Genomic DNA, 25535 nt, shown 5'->3' with positions numbered 1-25535 from the left:
TTTCCCTGGGGTCTTTAATTATCCTCCTGGGTGTGCCATGCCAGCTAAAGAGAGAAACTGTTAGCTTCTCATTGTTTTATAGAGTCCACTCGGGGAGGGGAAGGAATTCTGTTTCTACACTCTGATATTTAAATATTAAATTTCAGGGTATTGTAGTAAGCTATAAATATTTTAAAATGGCAAAATGTATACATATAAAGCTCTTAAGTCAACATTTCTCAAATGGGGTGTCCAGGCCCAAAAGGGGATTGAAAAGCTATTGTAGGGGTATCATAATATTGTCAGCCTTACTTCTATGCTGCCTCCTGAGCTGGGTGGCCAGGGAACGGTAGCTGCTGGCTCGCTGCTCAGCTCTTGAGGTAGCACAGAAGTATGAATGGCAATACCATGACCCCTCTAAAATAGACTTGCAATCTCTTTTTGGGTCAAGATCCTGAGTCTGAGAAATGTTGTGTACTTTTACCGTATAGTGAATGTACACAAAAGACCATGTTGCATGGGGAAGACCAGATTTCATGGTCTGTGACACGTTTATATATCTAGGAATGTGGTAGGGCCTTAGTTATATATAATGTAAGGTTTGTGAACTTAATTTTCATTATCTACCACATGATTGTAATTACTACAGATCTGTTGTTCCATATGGCAACCTTTAGATATTATTAAAATAATAAAACATGCAAAGTGAGTGTTTAAGATAAATTAGATCTGTTTTGAATAATGTTAATTATAATATTTTAAGACAAGTTTGTTTGAATTCAGAATTATAAAATCATTTATAATTACAATTAAAAATTTAAGGTTTGAAAATAAGGTTTTAGGAAATGATTGCAAATTCACAACAGTAGCTATTTTAAATGATATTTTCTATTAATTATACCATATAATGCTAGACTATAATGCCTTTGAGGAACATTTCTTTTCTCAGTGTTGCATTTGGGAACTGCAATGGTTTGGCTGTTGTGGATTTTATGCAGAAGACAGTATTGCTGAGCATGGGAACCATTGACCTATACGGATCAAGTGATCCATACCAGCGACAGCCGCGTTCTCCACGCAAAAACAAGCAGTTCACTGCAGGTAGGAGATAAAATACAGTTGTTTTGAGCCTGAATCATTCTTTGATTTTTTTGCCTGCAGCTTTTTATAGTGCTTTTGAAATGCATGATGATCTGCCAGCCAGTGGAATTTATAGAACCACACGAAAGGAAATCTGACTATTCTTTAGATCCTGAAACTTCCTCAAATGCAAAGCATTATATATGAAGCTTAATTGTTTGGGATGGTGGTCAGCAAGTAATCTTCTTAGCTGAGTTCCTAGGTAATTTGTGAGGTGTAGGAAAACTGATTATCTTAACAATAGCAAACTCATGATATGCAAAGTCAAAATGCTACTTTTTTTTTTCCAATTGCTAAATGCCTCAGAGAGAGAAAGCAACATGTATTGTCTGGCAACTCACATGCTTTGGTCTTTAAATAAACCTTTATGGTTGAGGGACTAATTCAACACATCCAAGGGATATCTTCATTAAATAGTGGAAAGTAGACATTTTTATTCTGTTCCATTGGATATAGTAACTAGAGTGCTTGATAGAATCTTATTAAATCGCCTGTATGACTTTTTTTTAAAAATATGTCAAGAATCACATGACAGATGTCATTAAGTGTTGCATGGTGGAAATAAGTTTTCACCAATACAGTTAAACTTTGCTTTATGTTTCTGTTACTATAAAATATACATTTGTCAGAAAATTAGTAAAATAAGTTTTTATATTTGTGTAAAATATTTTTGTCTGTTTCATTTTTACACAAAACAGTCTTGTTGACAGATAGTTACAAAATTTTAAAATTAGGTAACAAAACAATTTGAATGAAAACTTTCAGGGCTTATAATCTAGTCATGAATTTTTAAAAATGTAAAATGTAGTGTACTATTAATTTGACAATTTATATGTTCATCAATATACCCTATATTGAGGCACCAAGTCACATTCTCATTGGAAACTTAAAGAAAGCTCCATGCTCTACTTTTGTCCTTGAAATATTTTTCTCATTTTCCAAATTGTTAATCCCATCAGGTTCAGCTCTTAGTTATTCCAAGTGTAAGCATGATGTAAATTTGCCACAGCTGATGAGAGCAATTCATGGTCTGGCCAAAGGCCACAGCAGCTCCTGCATAATTTGGGGCTGCTCTGGTACACACACTTCAAGCAGAATCAATAGGAACTGCACAGATGGGGGAGTATGGGTGATATAAGACAAGCTGTACTGACTTTGCCCCACTTGAGAATTCCCTTGTATGAGGCAGAATCTTTGGCTGCTCCTTTAGGGCAACATTCTATGGCTACGTCTACACTGGCCCCTTTTCCGGAAGGGGCATGTTAACTTCAGCGATCGTAATAGGGAAATCCGCGGGGGATTTAAATATCCCCCGTGGCATTTAAATAAAAATGTCCACCGCTTTTTTCCGGCTTTTAGAAAAGCCGGAAAAGAGCGTCTACACTGGCCCCGATCCTCCGGAAAAAGCGCCCTTTTCCGGAGGATCTTATTCCTACTTCAAAGCGCCCTTCAAAGTAGGAATAAGATCCGCCGGAAAAGGGCGCTTTTTCCGGAGGATCGGGGCCAGTGTAGACGCTCTTTTCCGGCTTTTCTAAAAGCCGGAAAAAAGCGGCGGACATTTTTATTTAAATGCCGCGGGGGATATTTAAATCCCCCGCGGATTTCCCTATTACGATCGCTGAAATTAACATGCCCCTTCCGGAAAAGGGGCCAGTGTAGACGTAGCCCAGCTGTTTTGTGCGGCTGATAAGTGAACCCATCATGGATAGATACCGCCTGAAAATAGGAACACTTTTTAGACCAATCTTAAAAACTATGCACCTGAATCAAACCTCAGCTGCTTTCTGACCATCCATCCCATACTCTTTACTTTTCTGAATTATTATTTTTCCTTGTTATACCTTCTGACCATAAGGTAAACATCTGCTGACATTTTTTCACCTTGGCTGTTCTAGATGCTGGTTATGGTATCACATCCTTTCACTTTAGACTGTTTTTTTTTTTCTCTTTTTCCTCTGCCTGCTGCTGATGCTGGTGTACTGGCATGTTCCAAAGACAACTTTTGCATGCGTGGCCTGTCTAACTTTTATCCAGATTTAACGAAACGGATCCGTACTTCCTATCAGAGTAAGTTCTATAAAGGTTAGGCAAACAGCTTTATCACAATCAGAATATGCCTGACTTAAACCCATTATGTTTGTGCTCCGTAATGTGTTTCTTTAAACACATTCAACATGCATGCAAATTTTTTATTTTTTATTTTATGAGAAATTTAAACAATGTTGAGTGCGGACAATTATTTTCATTATACCAACATTTCAGGTCTATTTCTGCCACCAGAGACATCAATGACAAAACTCTCATTGGCTTACCATGGGGTTGGGCCTTAAAATGGATTGTTCAGCAATATTTACTTCCTGATGATCACTATCATCCATTGTTGTTGTGTTAATTTTAACATAGATCTTCTTCTGCAAAGTGCCTCATGTTTTGAAGCGGTGCTGCCCCAGTGTAGTTGTAAATAAAGTAACTATTGTACTTTTTAAGATCACCTATGTGGTCTATAGGAATAATCCGAGGTGAGCAATAAGTGGTGTGAGCTGGGCCACCACTTCCTGCAGCTCCCATTGGCAAGGAACAGTGAACCGTGACCAACGGGAGCATGAGTGGCCATATCTGCAGATGCTCAAGTAAACAAAGCGTGTGGTGGCCCGTCAGAGGCTAACCCTGGCAAACCATGTTTGGGCCACTTATTGCCCACCCCTGGAATAAACAATGGCATGGAACCCATGAATACTAAGTTCTAATCCTTGGCTTACTGTGTGGCTTTGAGCAAGAGAGCCCATCTCTCTGAGGTTTGGTTTCCACATTTGTAAAATAGATATTATAATACTTATATATCTGAAAGGAGGGTTGTGAAGATTAGCTAATATTTGTAACTAGCAGGTAAGGCCTATCGTTGACTGGGCAAAGTAATTTTGCATAGATGACACTTATAGGAAAGTTCAAACATTAAATAAAGGTAATAAAATTGTTTATTAATGTTTTTGCAAAAGGGAAGAAAAAGAACAGCTTTAAATTTGTAGGATTTCAATGTTAAACATTATTCATTTTATTGAATAATTACGATACATAGAAATTTGAATCAGAAACTCATGAAAAGTCCATTACTCTGTCTGTGACTAATTTGAATTTTTGTGATTTGTAACATTAAACATTTCCTTTGCACTGAAAGTTGAATAGGCGACTCGATTTTAATTTTGTTAGTAAATATTTTATATGACCTATAACCATAATAGTCATGACTTTTTTGCAATGAGAAACAAAAATAATTATTAAATTAAATACTTATTTAAACCTTTCACCCAGCATATTCTGGTGTAAAAAGTAGTGCATTCAGCTAGTTTAAGTGGCAGGATTGTTTATGCAAAATTTGGTGTCTGTAGGTAACTGTGAAGTATGACTTTATTTTGCACAAACAAACTCTTCAAAATATATAATAGATATGCTTTCCAGGAGACATACCTATACTAGCCCTGACTGAATTAGCATGGTAAAAATACAACACAGCTGCCACAGTGCAAACGTCAGGAGGTCACCCTGAGTACATAACTAACGTACGTCTTGACTGGGTACATACTCAGAGCAGCTTGCCCTTCCTGCTGCTTGCATTACCATGGCTACACACTGTTTTTAGCTCTGTAGCGCAATTGGAGCTAGCACAAATATGTTTCCTGGAACTGGAAATTACACCTTCCCGTTCAAATTGTAAACATGTCCTTAATGAACTGGTCTCCAGGCTGCCTCTTGCTCAGTGCTTTTAAAGATAGTTCTTATAGATCTGGATAGGCCAATTAAGCTAAGTACTCAAGGAGGGCTAGGTAACTTATGGGGTTCGGTAGCTTACTAAAGTATGCGTACATAATGCCATTAAAATGTGGGATTGTTCTTATATGAGATGATATCTTCCCTTTCTCCATGCTGATTGTTCTTTACCTGCTTTTCATGCAATGTTTAGCCCAGCTGTAGCAATGCATTTTGTATTAAAAGTGGGTAAAATGTTTGAAGCATTTTAAAAATGTGAACAACTTGTTCATTAAATGTGAAGTCCATCATAAATCTGGGAATTTGTTTAAAAGAATGTTATTTGTGAGCGGAATAATGCATATGACAGAATGTTTTAAAGCATAATTGCCCAATTCCTGCTAATTTTACTTTGTCTGTAACTGGATGATGAAGAAACAAGCTGCTATCAAAAAATTTTTAAAGTATGTACTATCTGGGAAATTGAGGCTGGCATTGTTTGCCGAGCATAGATGGGAGTCAGCCTTCTGATAATCTAGGTAGGTTGAGGCTGAACAGCGGGCAACTTTGTAAGGACAAGGAGAGCTAATGGAAGGACTTAGAGGGCATAGAACAATGAACCAAGAAGCTGACCTTAGAAGCACTGATTTGAATGGATTTGAGGAAGGCAAGCTTCCAGGCATTGAGGCCAGAAAGGAGGGGATTATAGTAGTCAAGGAGCATGATGATATTTGTTAATATGATATTTGTTGAACAAGAGTATTGTCAGAGAGGAGAGCAGTGAGTGGTTGGATTTAGGGTTGACAGAAAAAATACCAAACAACAACAAAAAAACACGCCAGGAAAAAGTTTGTTGGGCAAAAAAAAAAAAAAAAGGACCCCGAGAAGAGTTAAACAAGCAACAACAATAAAAACCCACCATTGCCCCTTTAAAAACCGCTTTTTGGCCCTAACAGGATGCTGGCGGCCGCCCACCATCTTGTCTCCCTGCACGAGGCTGGACAGCTCCCCGGTAAGCACTAGGGTTGCCAGGCTGCCTCCGTATTGAGCCAGACAGCCTGGGATTTTCACCTCCTGTCCGGGGAAAAAAATCAGAAAGTACCGGGCATTTTAGGTGTCCGGTATTTTCTCAAATTTTTTATCAGAGAGGAGGCAAAAATAACGAACTGATTCAGTACCAGACACTTGGCAACCCTAGTTGGATTATTGGAAGAAATATGCATCCAGAAGAAGGATCTAGACCAAAATATATTGATGTTGTGTATGGAAGGAACCTGAGGTGGGAGTAAGAGGTTGAGGAGAAAAGTGAGAACTGGCGTGAGGGTGAGTCTCTGCTGCCAATCCATTGTGTTTTCATTGACAACTACTGGCAACCATGTAATGAGTGTCTCAGTTTCAGAATAACTGCACCTGTTCCCCCTTCCCTGGTCCATTCCAGGAATGTCCAGTCATGTCTCAGGTCTCCAGCAATCACCTGTCTCTGAGTAAGGACCCTTGTCTGACTCCCTTCTTACTGGGAGTTTTCAGGCCATTCAACCCCATGCCATACACAGTTATATCCCCAGTAAGCCAGTCTAGCCAATGGCATTGGTTTGCATTGTGCTTTCTCTGAAGGCTAAGTACAATGCATTGCAAGCAGTTACAGAGAAAACCTAATAAAAACAACAAACAGGTTTAAACACACATTAAACATACCAGGAGTAACCAATCTGTGTGACGGGGCCTGTGTAGGCCAGAGTCTTTTGCAAGGGTTGTGGCTCCCTTGGATAGAAAATCCTGTTTATTTGCTAGATTAGACAGAAGGCCTAAATCAGTTTAAATGCAACCAAAAGCCCATTCATTATCTGTTGATCTCTGGAAAATCCTGTTTGAACTAGTATATGAAAGCCTTCCCAGGGCTGATACCTGTCTGGAGGTGTTTACAAGCCATATGATTCAGTTTAGTCTCTTCTTACCATTTTTGGTTGGAGGAATTGACGTAATCCTCGCCTCTTGAGTTGCATATAATTCCTAGTCCATAGTTGTATATACAGTTAATACAATATGGTCTCCAAAAACCATGATATCTGTCATAATGATACTAACTGCAGATAGAACATGGTGTAGTAATTCAGTGTGGAGGCGATGAACAGGGCTGCCATAGGATTTATGGGGCCCTATGCCAAACTATTAAACTGATGCCACTATGCCCAATGGCAGCCTGGGGTGAGGGAATGATGATTTTTTTAGAGCTGTGATTTTATAATCTTCAGCAAGACATAATGAAATATTTTAAAGCAAATTTTAAACTAAGGTCCTGTAGGCTAATGCAGTAAATTCAGAAACTGACAGAATATACCTGGGGTTGGCAGATGCCTGTTAAATGGTTCCATTACTACTTGAATGGCTCTTTCACAGGGTCAATATGCTGCTAATAGCTCTGGCTGGCTTTGTCACTTTTAAACTAACTAGATCCTCTCCAGAGGAAGCAGACACACATGATAGGGATAAGACGAGGTGGGTGAGTCAACATTCAGACCCAATGGTGCCCCTACAGAGCTGCATATTCTGCATATTGGCTCTTGTGATGGACCAGGATAACCGTCCACATCAAGCTGCAGTTTCCTTTTCAAGCAAAGGTGCAAAAGTTATCTGGGTTGTTTCTACTATGAGGACTAATAAGAATCCAGTTGAGTCCCTACAAACCTTCTCTGAAAGAGACAAAGTATCTCAGTGGAAGGCTCCTATGTCATCAGATAAAACATAAGAACGGCCATACTGGATCACACCAAAGGTCCACCTAGTCCAGTATCCTGTCTGACAACAGTGGCCAATACCAGATGCCCAAGATGCCTCCTTTACTTTCTTTTCCCCTGTCAAGATAGCATCATTTTTGCCATATCCAAACTGAGCTTCAGTCAACTACAAGTGCCAATCCTGGCTTGACATTGGATGATCTGAAAGACTGTACTTGCTGCATATTATGCAAAAAGAAGTAGAGTTGAGTAATCTGCTTATACTCGTAACATTGCAGCCCAAAGTATCTCACTATGTCCGTCAGCAATTTCCCATACACCATGGCTGTGTCTACATTGGCATCCCTTTCCGGAAATGGGATGCTAATGAGACACTTCAGAATTGCAAATCCGCGGAGAATTTAAATACCCCCCGCGGCATTTGCATTTACATGGCTGCCGCTTTTTTCCGGCTCAGGGTTCTTGCCGGAGAAAAGCGCCAGTGTAGACGCGATTTTCCGGAAAATAAGCCCTTCTCCGGAAGATCCCTTATTCCCTTGAAAGTAGCAAGGCCCAACAAGGGCATTGGGCTGGGAATCAGGAGACTAAGGTACTATTTCTGGCAATGCCACTAACCTTGAACTTCATCTCTCTGTGCCTCAGTTGCTAGATAAGAGTTTACTACCATTGATAACAGTGGCAGTCCATGTGAGAGCTTTGAGGGCTGGTTAAAAGACAGGAAACAAAGGGTAGGAATAAATGGTAAATTTTCAGAATGGAGAAGGGTAACTAGTGGTATTCCCCAAGGGTCAGTTCTAGGACCAATCCTATTCAACTTATTCATAAATGATCTAGAACCATGGTCACTAACAGGTCGATCGCGAGGTCTCGACCAGTCGCTCGTGAGGCGTCCTGTCCACCCCACCTCTATTTCCCTCTCACCCCCCAGAAGCCCCACTACTTACCTCAAGAGAAAATGGAGGTAGTGTCGGCTTCAGAAGTCCCGCAGCTTAGCGCCACTTCCGGCAATTCCAGAAGTGCGCTAGCTGCTCTGCACAGGAGGGGTGAGTCAGCCCCGCGGGAGGCGCGCAGGGGGTTGGCCCCGGGGCAGGCATGTGCACGGGGCTTCCCGGCGCGGGGGGGTTGGCGCCAGGACAAGCGCGTGCAGGGCTTCCCTGTGGGGGGGGGATAGGCCCCCTGGGCAGGCGCGCGTGCAGGGCTTCCCCGCACGGGGGGGTTGGCCCCGGGGCAGGCACGCGCGGGGCTTCCCTGCACGGGGGGGAGGGTTTGGCCCTGGGAGGAGGCAGATGCAGGGGACTCTCTGCCTCCACTGGCACCCCACTCCGCAGCCCCCACTCCCCAGTCACAGAACGCTGTCTCCACTCCCCTGTCCCCAGCTACAGAACTCTGTCCCCATTCCCGTCCCCAGCTGCAGAAACCTGTCCCCACTGGCACTCTGTCCCCTGCTGCAGAACCCTGTCCTCTGCCAATTGCTCTCCCAGCACCCTGTTCCCTCTCCCCTGCCCACGTGATTTTAATTGCATGTATCGCATAATTTAAAAATAAACTCTTTATCAGTGTGCAGCAGCAGTCAAAAAAGCAAATAGGATGCTAGGAATTATTAGGAAAGGGATAGAAAATAAGACGAAGAATATCTTACTGCCCCTATATAAAATTATGGTATGCCCACATCTTGAATATGGCATACAGATGTGGTCTCCTTAACTTAAAAAAAGATATTTTGGCATTAGAAAAGGTTCAGAAAAGGGCAACTAAAATGATAGGGGTTTGGAGCGGGTTCCATATGAGGAGAGGCTAAAGAGACTGGGACTTTTCAGTTTAGAAAAGAGGAGACTGAGGGGGGATGATAGAGGTATGTAAAATCATGAGTGGTGTGCAGAGGGTGAACAAAGAAAAATTATTTACTTGTTCCCATAATATAAGAACTAGAGGACACCAAATGATATTAATGGGTAGCAGGTTTAAAACTAATAAAAGAAAGTTCTTCTTCACATAGCGCACAGTCAACCTGTGGAACTCCTTGCCAGAGGAGGCTATGAAGGCTATTACTAAAACAGAGTTTAAAAAACAGCTAGATAAATTCATGGAGGTTAGATCCATAAAAGGCTATTAGCCGGGGGGTAAGGTATTGTGTCCCTGGCCTCTGTTTCTCAAAGGCCTGGGATGGATGGCAGGAGACAAATCGCTTGATCATTGTCTTCGGTCCACCCCCTCTGGGGCACCTGGCACTGGCCACTGTCGGCAGACGGGATACTGGGCTAGGTGGATCTTTGGTCTGACCCAGTATGGCCGTTCTTATGTTCTATACCAATAGTTCTAAAATACACATGAAGTAACATTGGTTCAATAGTAGCTAAGACAGCCACTAAAAGAATCGGCATGGACACTTGATAACATTATAACAGTTTTCTAGTACATGGAAGGTTGTTATAAGGAGAAGAGGAAAAATTCTTAGTGTCAGGAGATGGTTTCTTGAGTGTAGGCCTAACAGTTGTTTATTATGCAAAAATAAATGTTTCCAATATCTACAATCCTTTTTCCATTACAAATTGGTTATTCTGTCCTTAAAGCTCACTTTTGCTTATCCTGCATTCCACCAGGAAATGTTTTGGTTGCTTGTGCAGCTTTATCAAATTTTAAAAAACAAAACTCATGACAGTACTTAGCTTCAGATGCTTTTTTGCCAGAATATAACTCAAATTAAATAATAAAAAGACTTAAATTAAAATTGATTAACTCTCAAATGTTGTTAATCCAACTGTGTACCATAATTTTTGTACTTCGATTAAAAAAAAAGACAAAATAGTGAATCAAGGAACATATGCCTAAAATTGTTTTCCTGTGAGGTCTTCAGTATGTGTTTTTTTATGTGTGTGCATTCACAAAGAAGGTAAGCTCTGAAAGAATCTGCATAAATAACACTTTAATTAAATATAACTTTAGTGTGCATATCTAAAATATAGGTATTATCCATATTATTTTGGTAGTTTTAGGAGCTTAGCATAGTCAGTTAATGCACTGTTCATTTTATCTTTAGAGAGTTATCAATATACTTGTTACGGTTCACATTCACAAAGGCACTGCGGCCTCTTAATCTCATATTTAGGCACCATCAAGGGGGATGGGTCTCCATTTGAAGCCTGAACATCAAGCCTCCTGTTTTTAACCCTGAATTGTGAGCTCCAAGAGCCTGAGTCGTTGGACCCAAGCGCTGAGATTTGCAGCTGTTGGCCTTTTTTACAGTGTAGACAGGCTTTGGTACATATAAAAAACAAGTTGGGGCAAATCTGAGTCCCTGCATATCAGAGGCCTGCAACTGGAATTATAGAAATGTCAGAGCAGTCTCCCACAGTAGCCGCAGCAGTTGCTGAGAGCCCTGGGGTCTTCAGAATCGCTATGCCTCAGGACAACTTGCCCCTTTGTTTCCCTCTTCCTCCCGCCTGCCGACGGATGATTTTCAGACTGAGGAGGAAAGCATTTTGAAAGGTCTTTCAGTAAAGCGGCAATAATTTGGAATGATTTGACTAGACAACACCATTTCACATACTTTAGGGAGTCCATAGTAGTGAATCCTGCTCTCTGACTCTAGAGCTACAGAGCTGAGGAATGTGGAAAGCTCTTGTCCAAAATATATAAGTCCTAAGGTCCATCAGAGGGGGCCACTTTCTGGAAAAACTTACAAAGGGCATACAGCTAATCCTAGTCCTTTCACACTTTCAAGAAATTATTTTTGTTGTATGTTTGTACAATACCTAGCACAGTGGGGCAAGGACCTCTAAGTGCTACTGCAATGCATATAATAATTAACAATTCACTCTTGTATGTAGACTCCTCACAATCTTTCACTCATCCTTCGCTATATTCAGTACAGACAAAAAAAGTGTATACAACATGCTGTACGTATATACATACATAGTTAGTTTCACATGATGATCATAACTTGGTCAAATCAAAATCAGCATTCTCTAAAACATTTTTAAAATCACATTTTCTCAAATACCGCAGTTCATTCTACTTGAACTCAAAATGTGCTGAATAATTTCTTTTCAAGTTTTCAAAAAATTTCAGCTTGGGGCAGATTCGGCCCAGGAAATTTCGACTTGAAAATTTTAAAATTTCAGAGAAATATTTCAGCAACTAATATCAAGACCGTAGTATGGAATAAAAATGCAGCCTTCATTGTAGTGGTCACTGATATTCCTTCTATAATATAATTGTATTGTCTATACTCCTGAGATTTCCTGAAGAGAGAGGTGACAAGAAAGACTTAAGTGCAAAGACAAATTCTCATAGGAAGAGACTTTTAAAAAGATGGAACTGTTTTAATTTGAAAAGCAAGCAAAAAAAAGAGAGGGAGGACATTTAAATATATATATAGGAGATAGAGAAAGTTGGTCTGGAGTTATGTTCTTATCTTACAATACAAGAACAAGGGGGTAGTTGATAAAATTGAAAGGTGTCAAATTCAATTCTGATAAAAGGAAATATTTTTCAATCAATGTACAATTAGACTGGAATCATTGCCACATGATGTAATGAGGTCAAGAATTTGCTAGGCTTCAAAGAATGATTGGATCATTATATCAGAGTTACACTAGATCATGTAAAAAGGAATTTGGAAGCAAATATATCCCATGCTTCAGCACTTATTGTAATCGTCACTGGTTAAAGATTGGTTTAAGACCTTCATGCAGAGCAAATCAACCCACAGCTGTCTGCTGTAGGGTTTTTTGCATCATCTTCTGAAGCATCTGGTGCTGGTCATTGTCAGAAACAAGAGTCTGGACTGGATGGACCATGGGTCTGATCCATTATGGCAATTCCTGTGTACTTACATTATGGAGATGGAACATCATATTTGTTATATTAGGTTGGTGCAATGGGCATAAAGATAAAGGAATCATTACAATCTATGTATTTGATTTCTAGGTTTTTCAGAATGGTTATGTGTTTTGGTGTGTTTCCTTTATTTTTTTTAATAACTGTATTGTTTACACTGACATCAAGTTTCATATAGAACATGTTCTACTTTGTAGCAAAATTTCACATTCATATGTCATCCACTGTACAAGATTTACACTGTACAACTTAATCCTGCAGATCTGACTGCACTTGCAGGTGTTCAATTTGAGAGTTATGATTTGTGGTATAAATTGACCAAACAGCCTCCTTAAAATGAAAGCACTGTTTATTTTGTTTATTCTTACAAAGCTGTTTTTCTCTAAAAGGATTTTGAAGTAACAAACAGCCTAAATAATTGTCTTCAGCTTGAGTCCTGCTGTCCTCTAATGGAGACATGTGAAGTCCTAGCTTCTCCTGACACCCCAGCAGAGTTCTGTTATTCTTCTGTGTTTGTGGGCCTTGATTCTATGGGTCATAATCAGTCCTTAACAGGAGACAGAGGCAGACTCGTCAAAGCTAATAGTTCCAACGTTGTCCCTTAACTGCTTTTAAGTGTATACTAAGGTGGCTATCTTAATCCATTCTTTTCATTTCTGCCTGTGTTCCCATGCTGCCCTGCGATTCATATGGCAAACATCCCAACAATCATGCCATCGTACAATATTAATACATTTTCACAAAGCATCTCTACTGCTGTCATAGTTAGATACTGTTCAACCACATTGACTAGTGCTGTACCTTATTAAATTGCAAAAATATATTTGACTTTAAGTTAATTGCAGCTTCAGGTGTTCTGCACTTCTGAAAATCAGATCAGTTTTATTTTAAAATGTAATTCTGGATATAGAAATCACTGAGGTTTGAAAATTTTGGCCCTAATTCCTATAAAAATGACCAGGTCAGGCATGAACATATTTTCAAAACAAGTAGCTGATTCTGAGCCTGCAGTTCTGCAGTCCCAAGCAGGTACAAACAAGACAATTTAAATTGTCAATCATATGGTTTCTTATAAAATCAGATAGATGGCTACATTTGAGTATATTTTCATAATTAATCGCACCCAGAATTGATTGAAAATGAAAAATTAGAAGTAGTGCTGAGGTTCTTTGATCCTAAACACTAAGTGATATTTACCTGTGCAAGAGTTGGACACAATTGTTATTCTAGCACAGGAACAGTTGCACCAGTGATAGCATCTCTGGAAGACGAGGCATTGTATTTTTAGTTCTGTATCTATCCCTGTTCAGAACTGATCTAGATTATGTGATAATAAAAATGCTAGTAGCCAGCCTACACTAGCATTCCTACTGTTAGCACCAGTGAGGCCACTAGTGATACAGATATGGTAGGAAATTTTACAGCAAATCTTGAGAGTAGACTGCTTTCTATAGACTAGGGCATTGGATTCAGAGAGTCCATAGCCTTTGCAAATGGGAGTGACTATTGTGTTGCAGGATGCATTGTGCCTGTTTGAAGCACAATGCCCCAGAGATCCCAATGGGAAGTCATGACTCTGCATTGTCCACACTGCAATATGTGACTTATTGTCACAACTAAATCCCTAAACAGTGTCCATAGCATTTAAAACAAATGTATAAAATATCTTGCATCATAAATATTATTGTTACAGGCAGTCCCCGGGTTACGTACAAGATAGGGACTGTAGGTTTGTTCTTAAGTTGAATTTGTATGTAAGTTGGAACTGGTACATATTGTAGGGGAAAGTCTAGCCAAACATTTCTCCAGAGCTCAGTTTTATTCTCCCACACCTCACTTCCCTCAGTCCTTTATTCTCAAGCTGAGGTGTCTGCTGAGAAAAGCCGCTCCGCGTCTCCCTGGTCTGCTGCAGGGGGGGCACTAGCTTCGCGTCTCCCTGGTCTGCTGGGGGAAAGCAGCTAGTGCGGGGTTGCCTCACCCCGTTTGTAAGTAGGGATCCGATGTAAGTCGGATCCATGTAACCCGGGGACTGACTGTACTTTCAGATAGCATTACCATCATCTTTATATCTAGTTCTCAAAATTAGCCATTGTGTGAATACATATAAAGAATCTGATATTAAAACAATTGGGCTGTTTTTTTGTTTTGTCACCACTACTCAGTTTCCTCTTCTTTCTGTGTCACTATTTCTTTCCCACCTCAGTGATTTTTTTTCCCTTTCCTCAGAAGTTGAAAATATGCAGAATTATTTTCATATCAATTTGACATGGATGAGTAGGGTTGAGTTATACCATAACCGTTTTAACTTTAAAGCTTTATTTACATGATCTCATTTATGATGTGAAGTCAGCCAAGAAAGTTGAAGTGCATCCTGCTAAAGTTTAACTTACCTTTTTAACTCAATTTTTTTCAGGCCTGACTGAACTCACTGACAGTCCAGTTTCCCTGGAGCTAGAGCGTTGCAAGTCTCCCACTTCAGGTAAAGGTGATTGGCATCTCCTCCTGCAGTCTGTATGAGCCATTCATGTCATACATCTGTGTTTCATTAACCTTTAGGATGTGAAGTACATCATCATTTACATTTATAAAAGCAGAGTTTGTTTGGAGGGGAGGGCTTGCTACATATCAAGGCATGATGCTAAGACAGTACATTTACATTAAAGAAAAGGTACATTGAGGATGGTGTGTGGTGTGGGAAAGAAGTATGAACTCATTTGAACTGACAATTTCGCATTGGCTACCTCACTGTTTTTTTGTTAGCCTTCTTTAAAGAGCTAAAGAATTATTCTCTTTCTAACTGGCCTTTTTAAGTGATGTTATCAATATAGGGAGGATCCATTTTTTTAGAATTAGATCATAATTTGAAGTGGTGTGATGTGAAGATGGTAACTCTTGAAAGCAGCTGATGTCTAAAGTGCTTCTACAATTTTGTTGTAGGAACATTGTATCAAAGAAAACTTAATCACACCAGCCTCTAGCTCTGCAAACCACAGATTGTCTACCAATTTGACCCCAACAGTGAAATCCTGGCCCTATTGAAATTAGGGGCAGGACATCTGGTCACCCCACTCATGTTTCTCTTCCTTTTGACTGGGATTTGCCAGCCTGCAACATTCCCTGTTTTCACTAGACATTTTTCCCAATAACACCTGCTTGTTTGCTTTCAGAGACAATTAGCAGATGCAATTGGTACAGTTATAAATACCACACAGTTCTTTCTATACAAGCCTAGATTAGTCTTAAGGTAAATGCATTACAGAGAAAACAGTAAAAACAATAAAAAGACCTATCTGAATGTGAATTCACTTATCAGACTTCATCCCAATCCTAACATGGATTCTGACAGGCTCAGACCTTCTGTCCCTACCCTAAGGATTGGGGTGCTCCCTGCACCAGGGAGCCTGTACCAGGAAGAAAATTCTGAGCCAGTTTAAAACCAGGCTATTTATCCAAATCTCTTTCTGTATCTGTCAGTTACTAGAGCAGGGGTGGGGAACCTCAGGCCTGGGGGCCAGATGCAGCCCCTGGCTTGCCTGGATCCAGCCCCTGTGGCTCAAGGCTCCTGCCCCTGTGATGCTGTTCCAGCCCCCCATGGGGCTGGAGCACACAAAATCTACTAGCCTGGGCCCCTCAAGGCTCTGCTTTGCAAGGATAGTATGAGGAATGTCTGTGTCTTTCTCCTTCTCAGTCGGGGGTCACATCAGTGAGGGTTTGGGGTTGTTGGTTTGGGGTTTTTTCCCCCCAGTTTGAAGTAGTAGTAATCCAATGGGGTGTCTTCTCTGGAGATTAATACTTCTCTAACCATCCTGTGTTTTTCTCCTGTTTTCCCTTCACATCGTAGTACAAACAATTCAGTAGTAACCAGATACACAATTGCATTTTTAATTCAGTGAACTCCAAAAACATCAAAACTAATTCAATAAGTTTTAGCTTAATTCAGTAAAATTAATTCAGGATATTGCTGTAAATTGTCAGTATGTCATAGCAAGTTCAGCTGTTTCTCTAGGAACTTCATTTGTGATTGTCTAGTCAGTGTTGATCTGCTCAGCATGGGCTTTGCAGCTGGCCCTTTAAATTAGGTGGAAAGAAGCAGCTAGAGCCTTAAAGTAGCCATTTTGTCTATGATGCTCCAAACAGCAACTTCTTTCTATCCATGATAGCTCAGTGGTTTGAGCATTGGCCTGCTAAACCCTGGGTTGTGAGTTCAATCCTTGAGAGGGCCATTTAATGATCTGGGCCAAATTTGTCAGGGACGGTACTTGGTCCTACCATAAAGGCAGGAGACTGGATTCCATGACCTCTCAAGATCCCTTCCAGTTCTGTGAGAGAGGTATATCTCCATATATTATTATTATTATTCAGTAAGTATTTTTAGCTACTATCATATTTCATACTATACCTCCTTTCTTATTTATGAGGAATTAACCGTCCACCAGCATGCTCTTCAAATCTTCAGCTTTTGGCTCCTATATTTATTAAACTTTAAAGGGACATGGTCACTCCAGATCTGGCCCAGCAATCAGTATATTATAAAACCTAAGATGAATATAAATGTTTTGAAGAAATTTTAAAAACTGCAACAGAATTAGTTGGGTTTTTAAAAGAAACAGTCCCTGTAGTGTTTGCAACTCAAATGTTTCAGATGTGAAAACATAAAAGTAAAACCGGATAGAACAATATTGCCATTCCCAAGAATTCAAAATAATGATTTAGGCTCACTAGCTAAAAGGGTTGTTACAAGGAAAAATTGTTCTCCTTGGCCTCTGAGGATAGGACAAGAAGCAAGGGGCTTAAACTGCAGCAAGGGAGGGTTAGGTTGGCCATTAGGAAAAACTTCTTAACTGTCAGGTTGCTTAAACCCTGGGATAAATTGCCTAGGGAGCTTGTGGAATCTCCATCAGTGAAGATATTTAAGAGCAGCTTGGATACACATCTCTCAGGGTTGATCTAGACTAGGGGTGGGTAAAAGAATCTCCTCAGGATAGATCTCGCCCACCAAGTAGATTGATCCAACGAGCTGAGGCCCTGCTGCTCCCCCTGCCCCCAGGCCAATCATGGTCTGGGGGTGGGGAAATCGGGAAGTAAACAAGTGGCTCCCGGCAAAAAATTATTGCACATTCCTGATCTAGACAGTGCTTGGTCCTGTTGTGAGGGCAGGGGACTTGACTTGATGATCTCTCAAGGCCCCTTCCAGTTCCAATAGTCTATGATTTTACGGTTGCCAACTCTCCGGGATTCACCTGGAGTCTCCTGGAATTGGCATCAATCTCCAGTGAGTATTGAAAGCAATCCAAGAGATTTTAATAGGATATTTAAAGAAAATTACCTTATGTCATGAAGGGAGGGAAAAAATCTCTCAGAATAGCTTTAGTCAGAGTTGCAACCCTAGTTAAGCCCCCAAAACTAGTGAAATTGTCTTAAAAATAACAAATGTGTGTTCTTTTTATTTAACTTCTGTTGTTTAAGCCAGTGAGGTTTGCATTTTCCAACTTTTCTCTGCAGCTATGAAGGCTAAAAGCTTATATTAAAAAGAAAAATAAGTAGAGATTCTCACATGGGCCCCAAGTTTGCAAACACTTATGTGTGTGCTTAAAACTCTTGTGGGGTGAGGTGCCATTGGGACTAGTCATGGTAATAAAATTAAGTGCATTTTTTCTAATGCTGTCCAAAACTTTCTGCTTTAGATCAGTTGATTACCAGTTATTTCACAAGGGATTTGACATTTGTTCTGCTATTTGTCTTTTCGGGAAGCAGTAGTCAGGGTAAACCATGAGTGTTTTATGCATGTTACCTTTCTTAGTTCTTCTAAGCACGGCAATATTTATTGTGTTTGTGTCTTTGAAGTGTAAACTTAATCACCAGCTGAAATTGTATTTGCAATGGTTGTCATTCAAAAATACCTCTGGTATGAAACACACATTTCATTTATTTTAAATGAAACCTATTTAATATGTAAGCAAGGGTAATGGATTTGCAAAATGTAAAGATAGTTCCGCATCAGTATATCGACTGCAATAAGGGGCAAATGGAGCGTCCCTCACAGTTGGAATAATTAAACTGTGAAAATGGGATTGCCAGGTATTTTGAATTAGAATCCCCAAGATATAGAACCATTGAGTAGCTTACTGTAGTCTCATGGCTTCAGTAACCTTGGTACTGCTTGGTCCTTATCTTTCTTGGGGAGATGATGGGTGGATCTTCTTTGTTATGGGTGCACTAACTGCTATTCTACTACTACCTTTGATCCTCACAGTGTTCATTTGATGTGACACACAATGAGCCCAGGAAACTCGGCTCTGTAGCAGCCTCTGCACAGTCCTCTAATTGTTCACTCAATCAACTTATACGAGCATATCACCATCCACATCCACAAAAGAGACAGTAGGACTCGATCCTCCATAAATTCAACAGAAACATAGCAAGAGACCTAAAAAAGAGTCACCGTGGCTTAACCACCATGTAAAAGAAGCAGTGAGGGACAAAAAGATATCTTTTAAGAAGTGGAAGTCCAATCCTAGTGAGATAAATAGAAAGGAACATAAACACTGTCAAATCAAGTATAAAAATGTAATAAGAAAAGCAAAAAAAGATTTTGAGGAACAGCTAGCCAAAAACTCAAAAAGAAATAACAAAATGTTTTTTAAGTGCAGGAAGCCTGCTAAAAAAACCTGTGGATCCCCTAAATGATCGAGCTATAAAAGGAGCAATCAAGGACGATAAAGCCATTGCGGAGAAACTAAATGATTTCTTTGCTTCAGTCTTCACGGCTGAGGACGTTGGGGAGATTCCTGAATCTGCACCATCCTTTGTGGGTGATGAATCTGAGGAACTGTCCTGGATTGAAGTGTCATTAGAGGAGGTTTTGGAACAAAAAGAAAAACTTAATGTTAACAAATCTCCGGGATCAAATAGCATTCATCCAAGGGCTCTAAAAGAACTCAAATGGGAAATTGCTGAGCTATTATCTGTGGTTTGTAACCTATCCTTTAAATCGGCTTCCGTACCTAATGACTGGAAGGTAGCCAACGTGACACCAATATTTAAAAAGGGCTCTAGAGGCGATCCTGGCAATTACAGACCGGTAAGTCTAACTTCAGTACCGGGCAAATTAGTCGAAACAATAGTAAAGAATAAAATTGTGAAGCATGTAGAAGAACATAATTTGTTGGACAAAAGTCAACATGGTTTCTGTAAAGGGAAACCCTGTCTTACTAATCTATTAGAGTTCTTTGAAGGGGTTAACAAACATGCGGACAAGGGGGATCCAGTAGATATAGTATACTTGGATTTTCAGAAAGCCTTTGACAAGGTCCCTCACCAAAGTCTCTTGTGTAAATTATATGGCCATGGGATAAGAGGGAAGGTCCTTTCTTGGACTGAGAACTGGTTAAAAGACAGGAAACAAAGGGTAGGATTAAATGGTAAATTTTCAGATTGGAGAGGGGTAGCTAGTGGTGTCCCCCAAGGGTCAGTCCTGGGACCAATCCTTTTCAACTTATTCATAAATGATCTGGAGAAAGGGGTAAGCAGTGAGGTAGTAAAGTCTGCAGATTATACCAAACTGTTTAGGATAGTCAAGATAGAAGCAGACTGTGAGGGACTCCAAGAAGATCTCACCAAACTGAATGATTGGCAACAAAATGGCAAATGAAATTTAATGTGGATAAGTGTAAAGTAATGCACATCGGGAAAAATAACCCCAACTATACGTACAGTATGATTGGGCTAATTTGGCTATGACAAATCAGGAAAGAGATCTTGGAGTTAGCGTGGACAGTTCTCTGAAAACTTCCACGCAGTGTGCAGCGGCGGTCAAAAAGGCAAATAGGATGCTAGGAATTATTAAGAAAGGGATAGAAAATAAGACCCAGAATATCTTACTGCCCCTGTATAAAACTATGGTACGCCCACATCTTGAATACTGTGTACAGATGTGGTCTCCTCACCTCAAAAAAGATATTTTGGCCTTGGAAAGGGTTCAGAAAAGGGCAACTAAAATGATTAGGGGTTTGGAACTGGTCCCATATGAGGAGAGGTTAAAGCGACTGGGACTTTTCAGCTTAGAAAAGAGGAGACTGAGGGGGGATATGATAGAGGTATATAAAATCATGAGTGGTGTGAAGAGGGACGATAAAGAAAAGTTATTTATTAGCTCCCATAATAGAAGAAGTAGAGGACACCAAATGAAATTAATGGGGAGCAGGTTTAAAACTAATAAAAGAAAGGTCTTCTTCACACAGCGTGTAGCCAACCTGTGGAACTCCTTGCCAGAGGAGGCTGTGAAGACTAGGACTATAATAGAATTTAAAGAGAAGCTAGATAATTTCATGGAGGTTAGGTCCATAAAAGGCTATTAGCCAGGGGATAAAATGGTGTCCTTGGCCTCTGTTTGTCAGAAGCTGGAGAGGGATGGCAGGAGACAAATCGCTTGATCATTGTCTTCGGTCCACCCTCTCTGGGGCACCTGGTGCTGGCCACTGTTGGCAGACAGGATACTGGGCTAGATGGACCTTTGGTCTGACCCAGTATGGCCGTTCTTATGTTCTTATGTTCTAAAATACATTTAGAGGGCCTGAGTCACACTCACTGAAGCAAGAGGGTGCAAATTTCTGTCTTTGGGCACACTAAGTGATTCCCAGCTTCACCTCCATACTAGAGCATGTGGCTGGGTACTATCAGGAATCCAGGGACCTTTCAGCCAGGTTTCCATAAGAATTCTACTGAAGGAGGCTACTTGAATAAATTGGAACATACCCTGCCTCACTCCACTCCTGGTTTTATCCTACCCAGTGCTTTGGCTGCATTAGCTTACTCAGGGTTCCCCAGGAGAATGGTATTTGCAGCATCAAACCCTGCTCCTTATGTATTTTCTGCTTCCTGTCTCTTGGTACTGAGTGTGTAAGACTAGGCCTATTGTATGTAGTTTAACCCAGGAACAGTCAAGAATTCTATCAAGTTGTTTGTTTATGCTCCTATTTTTCCAGCAAAACTCGTCATTTGAATTGAGTCACTGATCACTCTAGTTGTAGAGCCTGTGTTTCGAATACTAGAACCCTAAGTTAATGATGGAGTACAGCTAGAATCTGGGGCAGATGGCCGTTTTGCGGGGCCCCGGGCAGCATAATTCCACGGGCCCCCCCCCTTTGCCACGGCGCATGCGCGGGGCTTTCTGAAGTGCGGGGCCTGGGGCGGCTGCCCCATTCGCCCTGCCCTATATCCGCCCCTGGCTAGAATACTCCTTATGTTATAGTTATATACTATGATACTGTCCTAGTTACTGTACAAACCCAGCCTGTTCCAATAGGCAATAATTTAAACCTGTTACATAGGATTTTTTTTAACATAGCCCCATTGTTTGAATTTAGAAGCCATAGGAATGCAGTGAATACACCTGGAAAATCCTGACTACCTTTTGGACGGGAACATGGAATGACTTGATTTGATAGAAAGATTTCTCAAATGCAATCTGCCAAATATTGTCTTTTGAATAAGTGTGGGGGGGAGGGGGAGGAGGGAGGGAGAATTTAAGCCCACGCTTTGATGGGGTTTGGCAGGAGAGATGGAGAACAGTCTTTTTGCTGATATGCCCATGGAATTTGATTAGCATTTAAATGCTGTGGTGTTGAATTCATGATACAGTAGATGGGAAATGAACTTTAAGAAAACAATTTGGGAAATTTCTATTTGTTTGTGGATACCTGGGTGGTGGCAGATTGCACAAAAATGGAATCATAAATTAGTAAAAATTGCAGAATGTAAATAGTTCTCTTTTTAAATGTGTATCTCATTATGACAGTATGGTTTACCATTCAGTGACATTTGATTGATGTATTGCGTGTTTAAAAATCTCAGACAGTGGAAAGGAATATGTTGATTGATGTTTTGAGCTCACTCTTTGTGGGTGTTGTTATGATGCCTTATTTTAAATCAGGAGTGCAAGATTAATTCTTTGAAAGAAGAAAGCCGAATTACATGTTTGTTTATCGTCTGTGATTTAGAATTAAAAAGTTAAGTCTGTATACTATCTTCACCCTACTCTTGGAACTGTAAGTGCTCAGTATCTCTCTGAAAAAACAGGCCATAATCTCTGAAGCTTCAGATGAAACATTTATGTCCTCAATAAGTAAACAGCAAACCCATACTTAACATATTTTAGCATCAGTACCTTATTTAGTAAACTTACTGTTTTTCACCATACCTAATTAAGGACAATTAATTCAGGACCTTTTAGGCACAGTTATTTCTGTCTCGTGTTTATTTGGCTATTTGTACAACTAGTTATAGCAATTAGGCATGCAACTGAGAACACATATTGTGAGCAGAAAACTCATTCCCTTACGCGTAGTCTTGGAAGGATTAGATATTTATTGACAATGATGGTAAACATCAATTTCACTGTACGCACACAAAAATCAGTAGATAATTGAAATTTACAGACAGGCAAAGTAGAAAAATGCTGCTTGAGAAATCAGTGTGTGATTCAAGACTATTTATTTTGTATATTTTGACGTGTTATGTTGACAGTTTATGTTTTAACAGTTTTATAAAGCTATAATTTTTTGAATCTCAGTATCTGATAAATATCTGACTCTTCCATATTCTGAACTCCCATAACTTACCACAACTATGAAAATAATCAATAAAAACGAGTAAAATAAAATAAAACTGTTTATAAATAAACAGTATAGCCATCAAAATTATTTAAAAAATAAAAATCAAATTCTGCCCAACCTATTTGTGTCATCATTAGGTATCATTGCTGACTTTCTTCTGAGATGAAAGAGACAATTTACACTCCTGTCAGTATGTAAAAACTTTCAAAATGCAGCAATCATAAGCATACTGACTAGAAACCTACTTTTTAAAATGAAAGCTTCCATATTACATCTATTTTAAAGGGTCAGCTCACGATTTAGGCTGAGAAACAAAGCCTCTGAAGCAATAGATCTTTCCATTGCTTTCACTGGGCTTTGGATCAGGTCTTTAATATAAAAAATTACTATTGCTATAGTCAGTGAAATTTTAAAATGCTACAGATTTGGTTTAATCAGCTGAGACTGGGCCAATGCCAAATTGCAGCTTTCAAACATCAGATATTTTGTACATAGCCCAGTTCAAAAAAAGTATATGTAACATTTTGCAGAAGTCCTGTGTCTTTTTTTTTTTTTTTTTTTATTCTCCCACAAATACAAAATGGCAGATGGGATTTGGCTCATTTAAAAATAAAGTTCTTGCGGCAGAAACCAAGCAAGGAAACTGTCAGGGCAAAAAATAGATATCTTGAAGCAGTTTGAGCATACAAAAACATGAGATTAGTATATGAAGTATTTTGTAAATTTGATTATGCTGGCCAGCACTAGGCATAACCATTTTTATTATTGATAGAAGGAACCCCTTGCTAGGTTTAATGGTTATGTGAATCATTCTGAAGTTATCCCAGCCCTATTCCAATTATCAGTAACTTCTCAGTCTGCAAAATTTGACTATCAACAGGCTTTTTTATGAGATTCTGGGCTCGTCTAGACTATATCCCTCTTTTGAAAAAGGGATGTAAATTAGGTAGATCAAAGTCCAAAAGAAGCGCGTATTTAAATATCCTGTGCTTCATTTGCATATTCGTGTCCGATAGCTGTTTCGAAAAAGGGTATTTTGAAAGTGAAACCGCAGTCTAGATGTGGTTCTTTCTGGAAAAAAAAAAAAAAAAAACTTTTTTGAAAGAACCCATACTCCTCATTTTTTCAGTCACAGTGGAACAGTAGTAGTGATTGCATGGTTGAAGTTATAACTAGCTTTCCAATAGAACCTGTTTTTATAGCCTCAAAAATGTCTTCCCAAAAAAGATTTGTGTGAGGGCTTCTCCTGGAGCCCCTTTTTTAGGATAATCTGAGGTTAATTGGACAAGATGTTTAAGAATTGAGTGATTTGTCACTCCCTGAAACTCCTCTTTATTTTTTTTTTTTAATGCTACAAGACTTGCCCCATTGTCCAGGTCCTTCAGAGCAGGGGGGCTTGTAGTGTGGGGGGTGCAGGAGTCCGGGAAGGACCTTAGGGGGCACAGGACAGGAGGCTGAGAGCATGAGGGGTGCAGGAGTATGGGTGAAGGGTTGAGGAGGGGCTCAGAGCATGAGGCTGGGGATGTGGGGGAGTGTGGAAGAGTGAGAGGTTTGGGGGTGAGGAGGGGCTCAAGGTGTGCGGGGGGTCCCATCTGGCAGGGCTTTCTACCACCCCTTCCCCCCCCAGCCTGCGGGACCTTTTCCCCCTTCCCTGCCCTCAGCTAGCACGAGCCTTCTGTTTCTCCTTCCTTTTCCCCCAGCCCCTTCAGCTAGCATGAGCTTTCTGTCCCATCCCCCACCCCCACCCCGCAGCCGGCATCGCCTTCTGTCCCCAGTCATTCCCTCCCCAGGCTAGCATGGGCCTTCTTTTTCCCTCCAGGGTCTCCCCGAGGCCTTGTGTCTCCCCCCAGCCCTTCCCCTGGTCCCCTCCCAGCTGTCACAGGCCTTCTCTCTCTCCCTGTAGTCCTCCAGGCCAGCATAAGCCAACAGTTTCTTGCCACTTTAACCAGAAAGGACACTCTCTAAATGACTTAGCCACCTGCATTCTGCTACAAAGACCTTTTACATCTGCACTTGAAAGGGAATCCTCTGAACTGTCATTCATGTTAAAATTCGACACTTGCCAACAAGGACTTAACAAGAATTTGAACTTTCTCACCCATTACCAAGACAGTTTCCCCAATTATCACCTGTAATACCATTAACTCACAAACATCCCATTCTCCCTACCTTTAATATCAGCAATTCACAGACACTTACCTTCCTTCCTCCCCCTTTCCACCCCCCCCCCCGCATCCCCCTTCTGTTCTGCAATGTGATTTGTCCTTTTCATATTTGTTCATTTTTTTTAATTGTATCCTTTGGTATATATGGTTGTGACTACTTTCTTCCACTATTTGATCTGAGGAAGTGGGTCTGGCCCACGAAAGCTCATCATCTAATAAACCATCTTGTTAGTCTTTAAAGTGCTACATTGTCCCGCATTTTGCTTTAAAATTAATGTTATTTTAAATTTTAAAAGAATAATTGAATTACTTATAGTTTA

At 40.2% G+C, this 25535-nt stretch overlaps 1 protein-coding gene across 6 annotated transcripts in view; it reads left to right on the top strand.

Annotated features, from left to right (window-relative positions):
* The window catches only part of STXBP5L (syntaxin binding protein 5L), a 456584-nt gene that overhangs the window by 370301 nt on the left and 60748 nt on the right, over nucleotides 1-25535 (top strand). For 5 of the 6 annotated variants that reach the window (XM_075905171.1, XM_075905165.1, XM_075905156.1 and 2 more), the window contains 3 exons: nucleotides 929-1080; nucleotides 3115-3186; nucleotides 14851-14916. In XM_075905171.1, coding sequence (XP_075761286.1) covers nucleotides 929-1080; nucleotides 3115-3186; nucleotides 14851-14916 — 290 coding nt within the window. The remainder of the gene's footprint in view (nucleotides 1-928; nucleotides 1081-3114; nucleotides 3187-14850; nucleotides 14917-25535) is intronic. The other variant, XM_075905178.1, reaches the window with a different exon arrangement.

Source organism: Pelodiscus sinensis, chromosome 1 (assembly GCF_049634645.1).
Source record: "Pelodiscus sinensis isolate JC-2024 chromosome 1, ASM4963464v1, whole genome shotgun sequence".
NCBI classification, from domain to species: domain Eukaryota; kingdom Metazoa; phylum Chordata; order Testudines; family Trionychidae; genus Pelodiscus; species Pelodiscus sinensis.
Note: the sequence above shows the minus strand (reverse complement) of the source record. Positions and strands in the feature narration are given on the sequence as shown.